Source organism: Botryllus schlosseri, chromosome 7, assembly GCF_051294905.1.
Source record: "Botryllus schlosseri isolate E-star chromosome 7, Bs_hap1, whole genome shotgun sequence".
Lineage (NCBI taxonomy): Eukaryota > Metazoa > Chordata > Ascidiacea > Stolidobranchia > Styelidae > Botryllus > Botryllus schlosseri.
This window is the reverse complement of record NC_137242.1, coordinates 29,963,902-29,976,552: the sequence shown is the minus strand read 5'-3', so window position 1 is coordinate 29,976,552 and position 12,651 is coordinate 29,963,902. Positions and strand designations below refer to the sequence as shown.

The 12,651-nt window shown below is 39.9% G+C and overlaps 1 protein-coding gene across 1 annotated transcript; it reads left to right on the top strand.

The window, feature by feature from the left end:
* Positions 1-10,804: 10,804 nt before the first annotated feature.
* Positions 10,805-11,719, top strand: LOC145442434 (male abnormal protein mab-31-like). The gene has a single exon (XM_080320341.1). The coding sequence runs from the start codon at positions 10,805-10,807 to the stop codon at positions 11,717-11,719; it is 915 nt and encodes a 304-aa protein (XP_080176467.1).
* Positions 11,720-12,651: the final 932 nt, after the last annotated feature.

Below are 12,651 nucleotides of genomic sequence, written 5' to 3'. Positions count from 1 at the left end.
TCGCAGTGTTTCCTTCAGTCTTCAAATTTGTTTGTGCGTCAGACATGTCGACATTTCTTACATTGGACTTACTAGGCTTGGAGTCTATAAAACAAATGAATATCCAAGTAAGCAGTGGAGGTCAAGGGAGCTACAATGCCAAGCCGCTATCACATTACTTACACTCATAGTAGTTACTGTGACGGATAATAGCCATGCCGGCATACTAGCTTCTAGTCTGCGAACATCGTTCTAGTTTCGATAACAATGATAATGAGATTCAACTCTCATTTGATACAACCTGCACAATTGATTTCTGTTGTGATTCGTTCTCATTCAGAATTTAATTCATTTCAAAGTTTTTGCAAATTCAGTAATTCTAATTCTAATGTTATCTGGAAAGACTGTGTACCTCTAATTGTAATTCCAATCTAATTTGAAAACAAACTGCAGCTCTAATTCTAATCTAATTTGGAAAAGCTGAAAATATTCTAGTTGTCCAAATCTGGGTGGACTAGGGTTACCATATTTTGGAAATCTGAAAAGAGGACTTGCAAAACCGGAGGAGAATTCTCATAAAAAGTTAAATTTTCCCCACTTTGTGGTCGGTTGACTCAACATTATCAGGTGGTTGACTAAAAAAAGGTCAACTTGCTAGTCCACTCCCGAAACATCCGCCGGAGCGTCCCTTCGGTGCGGTGCTGATTTACGGCATCTCAGTCGAATTTTGCTATAAGTATGACAAGAATTCTCAAAAAAGAGGACAAATCCTGTTAAAAGAGGACAAATGGTAACCCTAGGATGCATAGGCTCCGGACGCTAATTTTCCGTAGGTATGCGGGTTGCATGACGTCACAAAGAAATGATGTCATAATGTGACAGAATTGTGTGTGACATAATCAGGCTTCTATTACTGGACGATGACTAAGAACAATAATAATTGAATATTCATATATAATATTCCAGCATTTCTAAGCAATTTACAAAATATGATTGCAAAAACTTATAATAACTTCAAACTAAAAAATTCCACTGGAATGCGGTACAGTGAATCAAGTTATCTACACATGTCTTTTGGTTGAAATATTTTATTTACCGTAATAAATACGTTCAAGACAATAGGCCATGCATGTAATCCTAAGACATTCGCAGCCAGTTATTAATTTTAGGTCTATATACCCTAGCCAGCCAGCACAGCTGTAAAAGCGGAAACAAAGGCTGTGAGTTGTGACTACTGCTATGCTGCTGCTAGCTACAGAACTTACTATATGCTAGGGCTATGCACAATAGGGCGGTTCAAAAATAACTTATTTTTCTGGATTCCAGTCGTTCAGTTATCAAATTGTCAGGTTACCCTAAAAAACGCTGCACACCAAATTTGGTTTAATTCTAACAAGTATAGGGGCTCCGCAGATCCAATTAGAGACGATGCAAAACAAATTTGACTCAATTCCAACTAGTAGTAGTGGAGTTATTTGAGTTTTCCGTTGATACTTCTCGGATTATCCTTGCCTTGCAAATTCATCGTGTCCACGACAGGCCTTAACAATCACATACACAAGAGGCCAAGTGCGCAAGATATACCGTAATCGCTTGTGTAATCAGTTGCATATCCAACAGGCCTCGTGTGCAAGATGCCATGTCGATAGCCTGAACTTTCGCGTTGCCGGCCTCACAGGCTTTGGCTACTATCTACTATAGTTTAGAGACAATGCCTTTAACTGTTGTAGAATTTTATTAACAAAATTCCCAAAAAAGATCAGCGACTTGCATATGGATGAATCAAAGTCAAGAAGAGAAATTACTCCAACACCTCACACCGTGAGAGTTTAAATACGATGCCGTCTCAGCCCGCAGCAATAGTCTTCGAAACGTGTCAATTTGGCGCGTCGTTTAATAAAGGTGTCGTCATACACAGCGATCAAAAACGAACTGCTTACCAACCAAGCACAAAACCAACGTACACCTTTGGTAACACGCACTAGGTAATTAACTTAGCGAAAAACAATCAATCAATCAATCAATCAAGCAAGCAAGCAATCAATCAATCAAGTCGGTTGGAACCTCTTCGGCTCGAGTATCGCATGACCACTTGACATTCGCTTTACAACAACTGTATTATGATTAGCGATCGTTATGTCATGATTGTTCAACAGCGACATCGCAAAAAAGAACGATATCGTATACTAAAATACAACTATTCATGTACTGCGAACGAATGCAAGGTGCGTACTATACATGGGTGCAGGCTTTTTCCCAGAATATACACACCATTTTAAGGGTGCGTATTATACATGGGGGCGCACTATATTAGGAAAATTACGGTAAATGGTATATATACATATTCCACATCATTTAAATCATTCATAGACCTACTGATATGACTTCAAAATGAGTGACACTAGAATACTAGACTCGGAGCCCAATATTTAATTCAGAATCGAATCACTCAGGTACTCAAATTTGGCCAGCCTTAGTTATGACAATATTTTAAACGATAAAGTGTTCAAGTGTTCAAGTGTTCAACAAGTTACTTCACAGACCTTTTGTTTCAGTTTGAGCGTCTAGATGCAGAGGATTCGGTAGAAACGCTTCGGTCCTTGAGGATGCGATGCCCTTTTCTACGAGTCTGGTCTTCCTGCTTCTTTCTAAAAATCTATATGTAATATTAAGATACTATAAACTAGGACAGTGCTTTTCTACCTTTGAGCTCCAATTGCACTATTTTTTTCAATTCTTTAGCACCAGCAAGGTGGAATTTATTACACAAAAAGAAAATGAAGAAACTTATCACTTTTGTATTCGAAGAGGTTCTTGGAGGTACAGAGCTTCATTATTTTACTTTGGGTGTATAGTATTATTGATTAATCCTGCACTAAAATCACAGATATCGCACTTCCGTGGTTCTCAAGGTGTTCATTGCCTTTTTCGGGGACCGGGGGTATCGTGCAGTGATTTCCTTCGAAGCTTAAAGGCCGAAACCAAGAACAATATTCTCACGCAACAATATCACATTTCTACTAAACCGCCATGTTACGTCATCGTTCACTTTTGGTTCATTTTCTGACAACATTCGAGAAATTGCTTCACCGTAATAAGGTACGTTAGCCGGGTGGATGGTACGATGGCCGGGCCGGTGAGCGTTAAAAACAGGAATGCGTTGGTATACATACAAACCCTGCACAATCCGAGTAATTGATGACGGTTATTTACGGATAGGCTTAGGCTTTATTCACTTCTTATCTTTGCAATACACAAATCTACATATATATCAAGAACAACGTGCAGTATCCTTGCGGTTGTCAAAGCCTACACTTACACCTTCTGGAATAATTCCTACTTTCATAAGATTCATGATTAACACACAGTTATATCGGGTAGGGTTGCCAACTGCGGCATGGCTTTCAAGGCAATTGTTCCATATTGGCAAACTGATGAAATAGTTAAATCGGTAACGTTCGCAATATTACAGAGTTTGTAGTACAAACAAAGGTGGTGCGAATACGAACTAGCACTAGGCAAATTTTTCCTACCGATCAGCAAGCTTAGTGGCATCAGCAATTAATTATATATAGGCCTATGCCTCAGCGATCTAGACTCGGCCTGAGATCAGCAGTCAGTCCAAGGAGAGGAAAGCGTGTCCAAGCCCAAATGGTAAATGGTGTAGTTTGCATTACAAAACAGGATTTAGCCAGCTTTTAGGGGCGTATAGTATAGTTTGGGAGCTGAGTAATACAACAGAACCTTTGTTATGTGATACACCATAAAAATTGCAGGCAGTTTATTCTGGCATTCGTTCGAAAGTGGTGATTGCAATTTCAGCAGCTTTGTCAGTTCGTCTTTGTCACTTTCACCGGATGGACTGATGAAAATGAATAAAACGGTTATACCTATTGCTGAAGCATGATGTATTTGAAGCCCCAATAGCCCCAATTTACCTGATATCACGTCCAATGCATTTATCATTCCATTCGGTAATAATTCCTTTTCATACCATTATATCGAAGACTAAAATCTGAATGAGTTTGCAATTTCAGGCGACAGTATGTTGTGCACCAACGTTTGCTATGTTCAGTAGCAATATTGCTGTTTAGTAGCAAACTAATTTATTGCTGACAAAAATAACAAACACACAGTCAATGATTATAATTATTCTCCATTAGTATCATATAACTGCAAAATGACCATTCATAATTACAGTTGGCAGTAGCATTCAATCCCGCACAAGATGCATTGAATATTAAAGGAAGTGGTATGGAAAGATATCACAAGGCAAGGCAAGGTATTTCAACTTTTAACAAGGGGGAGCTAATATAGCACATGAATAAAATCATCACTGTCGACTAATCCTGCCGGTCCAGAGGAGATGAAGCAATAATAATAAGGCTTACCTGTCAAGATTTTGCTAATCCACACTTTGTACACTATAGGCCTACATTTCCATTGTCCATAGTGAACACTAATTGGTGGTGGACATGCAGGCACTTCTCAATGTTTACAAGTGGACCAAACCACGAAAACGACCGCAATCGTTTTGAACTGTCCTACGGGCTACAGGGATTTCTGAGCCGGTTATTATTTGCAAATCTGGTCTGAGAGAGAGAGAGAGAGAGAGAGAGAGAGAGAGAGAGAGAGAGAGAGAGAGAGAGAGAGAGAGAGAGAGATTTATTTCGTCAACCGATGGCGGCAAAATGAAAGTATAAATATGCAACAGACAAACAGTGCTTCGGTATCGGTATTGACTGGTACCGGTGATATGATCATAAAGATCTTCGAGTCAACCGGTACCGGTGATATGATCATAAAGATCTTCGAGTCAACCGGTACCGGAGTACAAAGCTTACTTCTCACATATTGGTCGAGGAGAGGAGCAAATGTTTCCCAAGATGACATTGGCCATCAAAATCACACAGCCAACAGTATTGTGAACGATGTAGTAATAATTCCCATATTAATAGAGTAAAACTGTTAAATTACCACTACTCAATAGGCCTAGGCAATACCACGGTTAATAGTAGCATTAAACCCCGCAGAAGATACATTGAAAATTAAACTGCGCAGCATAAAAAGGCAAAGTTGAACAGGTGCAACTTTTACTGAGAGAGCTGCTGCCGAGCTTGGCAAATTCATGAATTACGATTGCAAGCCGACCATACAAATGTTGACTGGGAACTCAACTAAGATTGGCTTATTGTCATGAGGAATTACTGGCTCAATCAACAACGATTACCCTAACTCATGAACTATATTTCTACAGCGGCAACAGCAAAAAATGATGTATTCTTAACGGCTAACACAGGATTAGAAAAGTACCGGTAATCGCCAATGTGGGTGTCTGATTCCAAAGACTACCGCAAGTCGCTTCGACACCTTTCCATCTTTTCATTGCATCGAATTTTTTGTGCTGTATTGAACTGATAAAATTGCGGCGCTTGTTCGATATACGCCCCAGATCGAAACAGTGCTTGCTCCCTCCCCACGACACCAAGAAATGTTTCACATGAACACAATAAAATTCATAAACGTCAGAATAAATTATTTTTTTGCCTTTGTTGTGGAAGGGGGAGATTATGGTTGGGGGTTGAGGGACACGATATCCAACCCTAATATCCCCACACTCTCTCATTCTCCAACCCTAATCCTGGGATACGCTAACCCATATCAAACCCTAATATCCGTCTCTCAACAGGAAAAAAAAACAATTTATTTTGAAGTTTATAAAATTTGGTTGGCCATGTTCATGGGAAACACTTGCTGGTGACATGTGAAACAGTGTTTCGATCCTGGGGCGTATATCGTATATCGAAGCGCCAAGGCAAAATTGCTAATAAACTGATGACAAATCACAGCTTATCCAGAAGTTTAACAAAGACATAGGAGTAATTCCCTGTCAACATGCAAATATTTTTTAAATCCGTCTCCACACCCTCTCAGATTTTTCTCTAAATTTATATACAACTGAAGTATCTAGTTCTGAGTACGACGAAATTTATTTTGGACAATTTCGTTGAATGGCTCTCTCTCGAGTTATTGCAGTTTGAGACTTATGAAACTTATGGGAGACTTATGAAAATTATGAAACTTATGAAACTTATGAAACTTATGAGAGACTCATGAGACTTATGAGACTTATGGAAAGTATGAAACTTATGAAACTTATGAAAAGTATGAAAATTATGCAACTTATGAAACTTATGAAAAGTATGAAAAGTATGAAACTTATGAAACTTATGAGAGACTTATGAGACTTATGGAAAGTATGAAACTTATGAAAAGTATGAAAATTATGAAAATTATGAAAATTATGAAAATTATGAAACTTATGAAACTTATGAAACTTATGAGAGACTTATGAGACTTATGAGACTTATGAGACTTATGAAAATTATGAGAAGTATGAAAATTATGAAACTTATGAAAATTATGAAAAGTATGAAAATTATGAAAAGTATGAAACTTGTGAAACTTGTGAAACTTGTGAAACTTGTGAGAGACTTATGGAAAGTATGAAACTTGTGAAAAGTATGAAAATTATGAAACTTGTGAAACTTGTGAAACTTGTGAAACTTGTGAGAGACTTATGGAAAGTATGAAACTTGTGAAAAGTATGAAAATTATGAAACTTGTGAAACTTGTGAAACTTGTGAAACTTGTGAAACTTGTGAGAGACTTATGGAAAGTATGAAACTTATGAAAAGTATGAAAATTATGAAACTTATGAGAGACTTATGAAACTTATGAAACTTATGAAACTTATGAAGACTGATCAAACTTTTTAAGACCGTATTGAATTGTCAAGATTATTCGGTCTTAAAACTGAGATCAATAGACACGTCTTAAAAGACACATTGTGCTTATTGGGACAGTTTTTGATGTATCAGTTTTTCCGGTCTTGTTTTAAGACAAATTTTGCTAATCAAGAAACATCATGGTCCGTGGTCTTATAAATCAGAATGGTAAACTGTCATGAGCCAGGAGCACAAGACGTAATTAGCTTTCTTTGACAAATTTTGATCCATCAAAGGTCATTGCAAACACAATCTAGCGGTGGCTTGAGAGCAGAGAGCCAAAACGTATTTGGTGGTGCTATGTTTGTCCATTTCTCGCTGGTCACATGTCACACTTCAAATAAGTCAAATGCAGAATGCATTTGCGCCAGAACAGGAATTCAAAGTACTGTACCTTGTCACTTTTCACTGACACAATGGTGGTGGCATGTCGCACCCACCACAAATACTATCATATACTCTAATTCAACTATATATTGTTTTGAGGATTGCATACTAAGTGTAAGTGGAATGTACAATGATAATGTTATGTATTAGGTATTAGGTATCTAATGAATTGCAAATCCAGGTATGTTAGCCTTCCCTTCATGCAGAGCCTAACACTGCCATGTGAAAACCCCCAAAGCACTCGTGGTATTTTGATGTAATTTGTCTCTTGACTTTAAGCGACAACGGTCTTATTTTCAAGCAATTTCGGTCTTAATTTTGAGACGAAAAATTCTTGTTAAGACCGATTAGTCTTTAAGACCGATTGGTCTTTAAGACATTTTTTCATAAAAAGTCACTTTAAGACAATAAGACCAAAATTGTCTTATTATTTTTTGTAGTGTAGTAAAAGGTAGTCTCTAACACGTGTTACATACACTTATATAAAGCGCCGCAATTTTATCAGTTCAATACAGCACAAAAAATTCGATGCAATGAAAAGATGGAAAGGTGTCGAAGCGACTTGCGGTAGTCTTTGGAATCAGACACCCACATTGGCGATTACCGGTACTTTTCTAATCCTGTGTTAGCCGTTAAGAATACATCATTTTTTGCTGTTGCCGCTGTAGAAATATAGTTCATGAGTTAGGGTAATCGTTGTTGATTGAGCCAGTAATTCCTCATGACAATAAGCCAATCTTAGTTGAGTTCCCAGTCAACATTTGTATGGTCGGCTTGCAATCGTAATTCATGAATATGCCAAGCTCGGCAGCAGCTCTCTCAGTAAAAGTTGCACCTGTTCAACTTTGCCTTTTTATGCTGCGCAGTTTAATTTTCAATGTATCTTCTGCGGGGTTTAATGCTACTATTAACCGTGGTATTGCCTAGGCCTATTGAGTAGTGGTAATTTAACAGTTTTACTCTATTAATATGGGAATTATTACTACATCGTTCACAATACTGTTGGCTGTGTGATTTTGATGGCCAATGTCATCTTGGGAAACATTTGGGCACTTCTTCGATGGCAGTCAGACATCGAAAAGTGTTCACCATGATCACCGATGAATGTTTTCCATGAACACGAAAAAAAAATTATAAACGTCAAAATATATTTTTTTTTGTGCCTTTCGAAAGACGAATGTTAGGGTTGGGGTGGGGGGTATTAGGGTGGGGGGAAAGGGGGATATTAGGGTTGTCGGAGGCGATATTAGTGTTAGGATTGGTGGATGGGGATATTAGGGTTGGCGGAGGACATATCAGTGTTAGGATTGGTGGATATTAGTGTTAGGATTGGTGGATAGTAATATTAGGGTTGGGGTGGGGGGTATTAGGGTGGGGGAAAGGGGGATATTAGGGTTGGTGGAGGGGATATTAGTGTTAGGATTGGTGGATGGGGATATTAGGGTTGGCGGAGGGGATATTAGTGTTAGGATTGGTGGATATTAGTGTTAGGATTGGTGGATAGGGATATTAGGGTTGGGGTGGGGGGTATTAGGGTGGGGGAAAGGGGGATATTAGGGTTGGCGGAGGGGACATTAGTGTTAGGATTGGTGGATGGGGATATTAGGGTTGGCGGAGGGGACATTAGTGTTAGGATTGGTGGATAGTAATATTAGGGTTGGGGGAGGGGGAGATAGCGTAGTCGTAACGATAAGCGCCCACCAATCTGGCGGATCCGGTTCGATTCCCGTCGGAGGTTTATGTGGGCTCCTCTTCCCTCGCCGTTGCCGCTCTTACGGAGACAAAAAAGACCAACGAAAGAAAGCACTCACAAGGAATGGAAAGAACTAGTAGAAAGGACCGCGGCTTCAATAAGATCAACATCGAAATGAACTGCGACATCGGGCACGGCTTCGATAAGATCAACATAGAAAAGAACTGCGACATCGGGCACTCTAGACCGAGGTGGAAATTAGATTAAAAGGATCGCAACTGCATGCGTGTCGTTCGACATCCTCCTATCTGCTCATTACATCGCATTTTGTCTTATCGCATGTACATTGTGTGTGACTTGTTCAGATGAAACATATAACCCAACGATTAATAATATGATATTATTACTATTAGGGTTGAGGTGGGGAATGTTAGGGTCCATTCATTGCATTCAGCACCAATTACCATCCGTTCAAAAGATACATATTTTCCAATTGCCAAGACAGAAAGTATCGAATCTTTCATTCGAGCACGGGGTTAGATCGTTCTAGTTCATTACAAAACTGATTCAAATATAAGCGAGTGATTAATATGATGCCTATTGAATCAATAGGTTACGTCAATTCACGCGGAGTCATCATTACAAACGATGGAAAAACATAAGCGGGTGAATTCAAGCCTGCAGGCTCGTGCCGCTAGGACATACTTTGCGATAGGCGATGCTGGAGCAAACTGATGATAATCAGTATGTTGATATTTCATCCTTCCGAATACACGAAAAGATTGCGATTGAACGAAAAAATTGGAAGGTATTGAAACGATATTTAGTAGTCGTTGAAACCGGACATTCGGACACCACACTTCCTGTAGCCATAAGACAATGTAAAGAGGCACTTACGTCGTTGTAGCCTTGTAGGATGGGCAGTTGGACACTGAATATAAAGTAACAGAAGTGATGGGATGATAGCCTAATGAAGTGGCATGTTTCGGAATGATGGGCCGATATATCAAATTGAGATTTGAATGTGGACGTTCTTGACGACTGTCGGGATGGCCTTCGAGGCTTTTAGCGATGTCTTTCCCAAACTTATTTCCACGGCGTATTTCAATATCGAATATATTTTACATATAGATAGAAAGTCTCGAATCGAGAGGTGAAGTCAATACACGCATTCATGGTTAACACGACCATATGGAATTAGAGATAACTGACCTACCGTATGTTAGTTAATTATCTATAATGGAATCAAGATTATATAGGCTTGTCCGTGCATTAGTCGAGCGTCTTCATAATTAATAATCCGTATTGCCGTAACCACTTTTCAGCGTTTCTGGATCATTGGCTGTGGACCTGTGGTACCCAACACAGTGACGTTGAAAATATACAAAATGTAGGCTACATAGGACATTGTTGGATGATATGTAACAAATATCACATAAATGTTTAACGATCGCGCTAATGCGATCGCAACCAGAATTTATTCCCTTAGCGACCTATATGTTTGAGTTGTGACAGAGAAGACATTCAACTATGGGTAGCGGTGATAAGAGTAGTCAACGTTGCTACTCAAGTAGTACAAGTAGCGACTTCAAACTTGGTAGAAAGTCAGTATTACAGGCCTGTTTTGAATCGAAAACTGTTCAAGTAGAAGTAGAAGTATGCAGAAAATGCAACCAGTAGGCTATAGTGTGTGTCGATAAAATGTACTCGAACTTGAAGTGGAAGAATTTCCTTCGTCCTTTGACCCTCTATTACTACGGGTTAGAGCTGTCATCGAAAGGACACCGACGAGAGTTCATCGATGTGTTTTTCAGTCACTAAAGTCTTCACTGCCGCGTTGCCCCCTAGTTGACTCTGTATTCGGCTTCATCCAGCGATCGAAAACAAAACACGTCACAATGTTCACCGTACGTATTTAAATACCATGCCGCCCTGACCGAGTAACATTGAGTTGATGATGGCGGGGGCGAATGTATATCCGAGTCTTTCTAAAGTAAATTGGAGGGAGCTGACTTTGGCGACAATCGACAAGGCAAGCGCAATTGCTTGGTGCCGACAGCACGGACTGCTTGCGAAACAAATGCGATGCCCCGAATGCAATGGCGATATGGCGGAATACGAGCGGAGCACAAAAATCGGATTCCGTTGGCAATGTCGAGACCGCGACTGCAAAACGACATTGCAAATTGTGAAAAATAGTTTTTTCGAGGGGACCAGATTTCAACTTCAAACCACCATCGAATTGCTGTATTTATACTCGTATGAAATGGCGTCGTACAAAAATGTTAGACGGGAGTGCGGGATCGCTAGCGATGAGACCATCTGTAACTATCGCAACTACGTCCGAGACATATATGCCGAGTATTTCGTGGACAATCCACTTCAATTGGGCGGCCCTGGAAGAGTCGTTGAAATCGACGAGTCGGCCTTTGTCCGCAGAAAACATAATGTTGGAAGAACGGTCAAGACGCAGTGGGTGTTCGGGGGCATCGACGTTGAATCGAAAGAGGGATTCCTGGTGGAAGTCGAGAGACGAGATGCTGGTACTCTTTTGCCCATCATACAACATTATATCCTGCCCGGAACGACTGTGATATCAGATCTCTGGGCAGCGTACAATACGGTGAGCAATTTGGGCTACCAGCATCTCACAGTAAACCACAGATTAAACTTTGTGGACCCGATCTCCCACGCAACGACAAATCACGTTGAATCAATGTGGGCCCGAGCGAAACAGAGAAATAAGCGGGAGTGCGGGACTCATCGTACTCTCCTGGATACGTACTTATTTGAATTCATGTGGCGCCTCAAATTCGGCGACGATCCATTTCAGAATTTGATAAATCAGATTCGCACTCGCTATCCTGTTTGAATTTATACTTATTTACATCCATGATTTACACTGTATTTTTTCGTTGGCTTTGCTACATTTATTATATTTCATTCGTTAACAAAACAATGCGTGAATTGTACCGTCTCCAGTGCTCCTCAGACAGACATGTGCATTGTGCATGGTGCAATGTGCATGCAGTGACATATAGTGGTATATTGATATCAGAGCAGGGGCTACCAACTCGAAAAGAGTAAAGGGCCACTTTTTCAACTTGGTAATCGCCGCCGGCAGCATCATGTCAATTTCAAGGAATAGGTTAGCTAAGGTTCTACGGTACAGCATCACTCGGGTACCAAATCGTTTCTCCACACCCTTCCTACGGGCGGAAATGAGTGAAACACACTACTAATGATGCATCAGTACGGTGTTAGTGCGTTCTGCTTCACCCTAAGAAGTCAAAAAGTTAGTACACACAAGCAGAAACAACTTAGTACACACGCAGAATCAACTTGTCATGAAAATACATACCGCAGAGGCTATTTATCGTGTATCATACAATACTCATTAGGATTGATTGTGAATGCTGCATGGCATCAACTGTATTTGTACTGCGTCTGCTTCACAAGTTGTGTAGGAGTATATTTACCAATAGTTTGAAAGAATAGTTTTGGCTACTGGTCATTCAACGACGTCTATCCCGATACTTTTCAACTTTCAATTTGCCGTCGAGAAAATCGAAATTAGTCCCGTTCGCCAAGACATTGTTATCTATAATTCCATGCTCGTGTTCTTCCATGAATGCGTGCATTGACTTCACCTGTCGATTCAAGACTTCCTATCGATATGTGGAATATATTCGATATTGAAATACGCCGTGGAAATAAGTTTGGGAAAGACATCGCTAAAAGCCTCGAAGGCCATCCCGACAGTCGTCAAGAACGTCCACATTCAAATCTCAATTTGATATATCG

Coding starts and splice junctions, on each gene's coding strand:
- LOC145442434 (XM_080320341.1), top strand. CDS start 10,805: ATGGCGGGGGCGAATGTATATCCGAGTCTTTCTAAAGTAAATTGGAGG.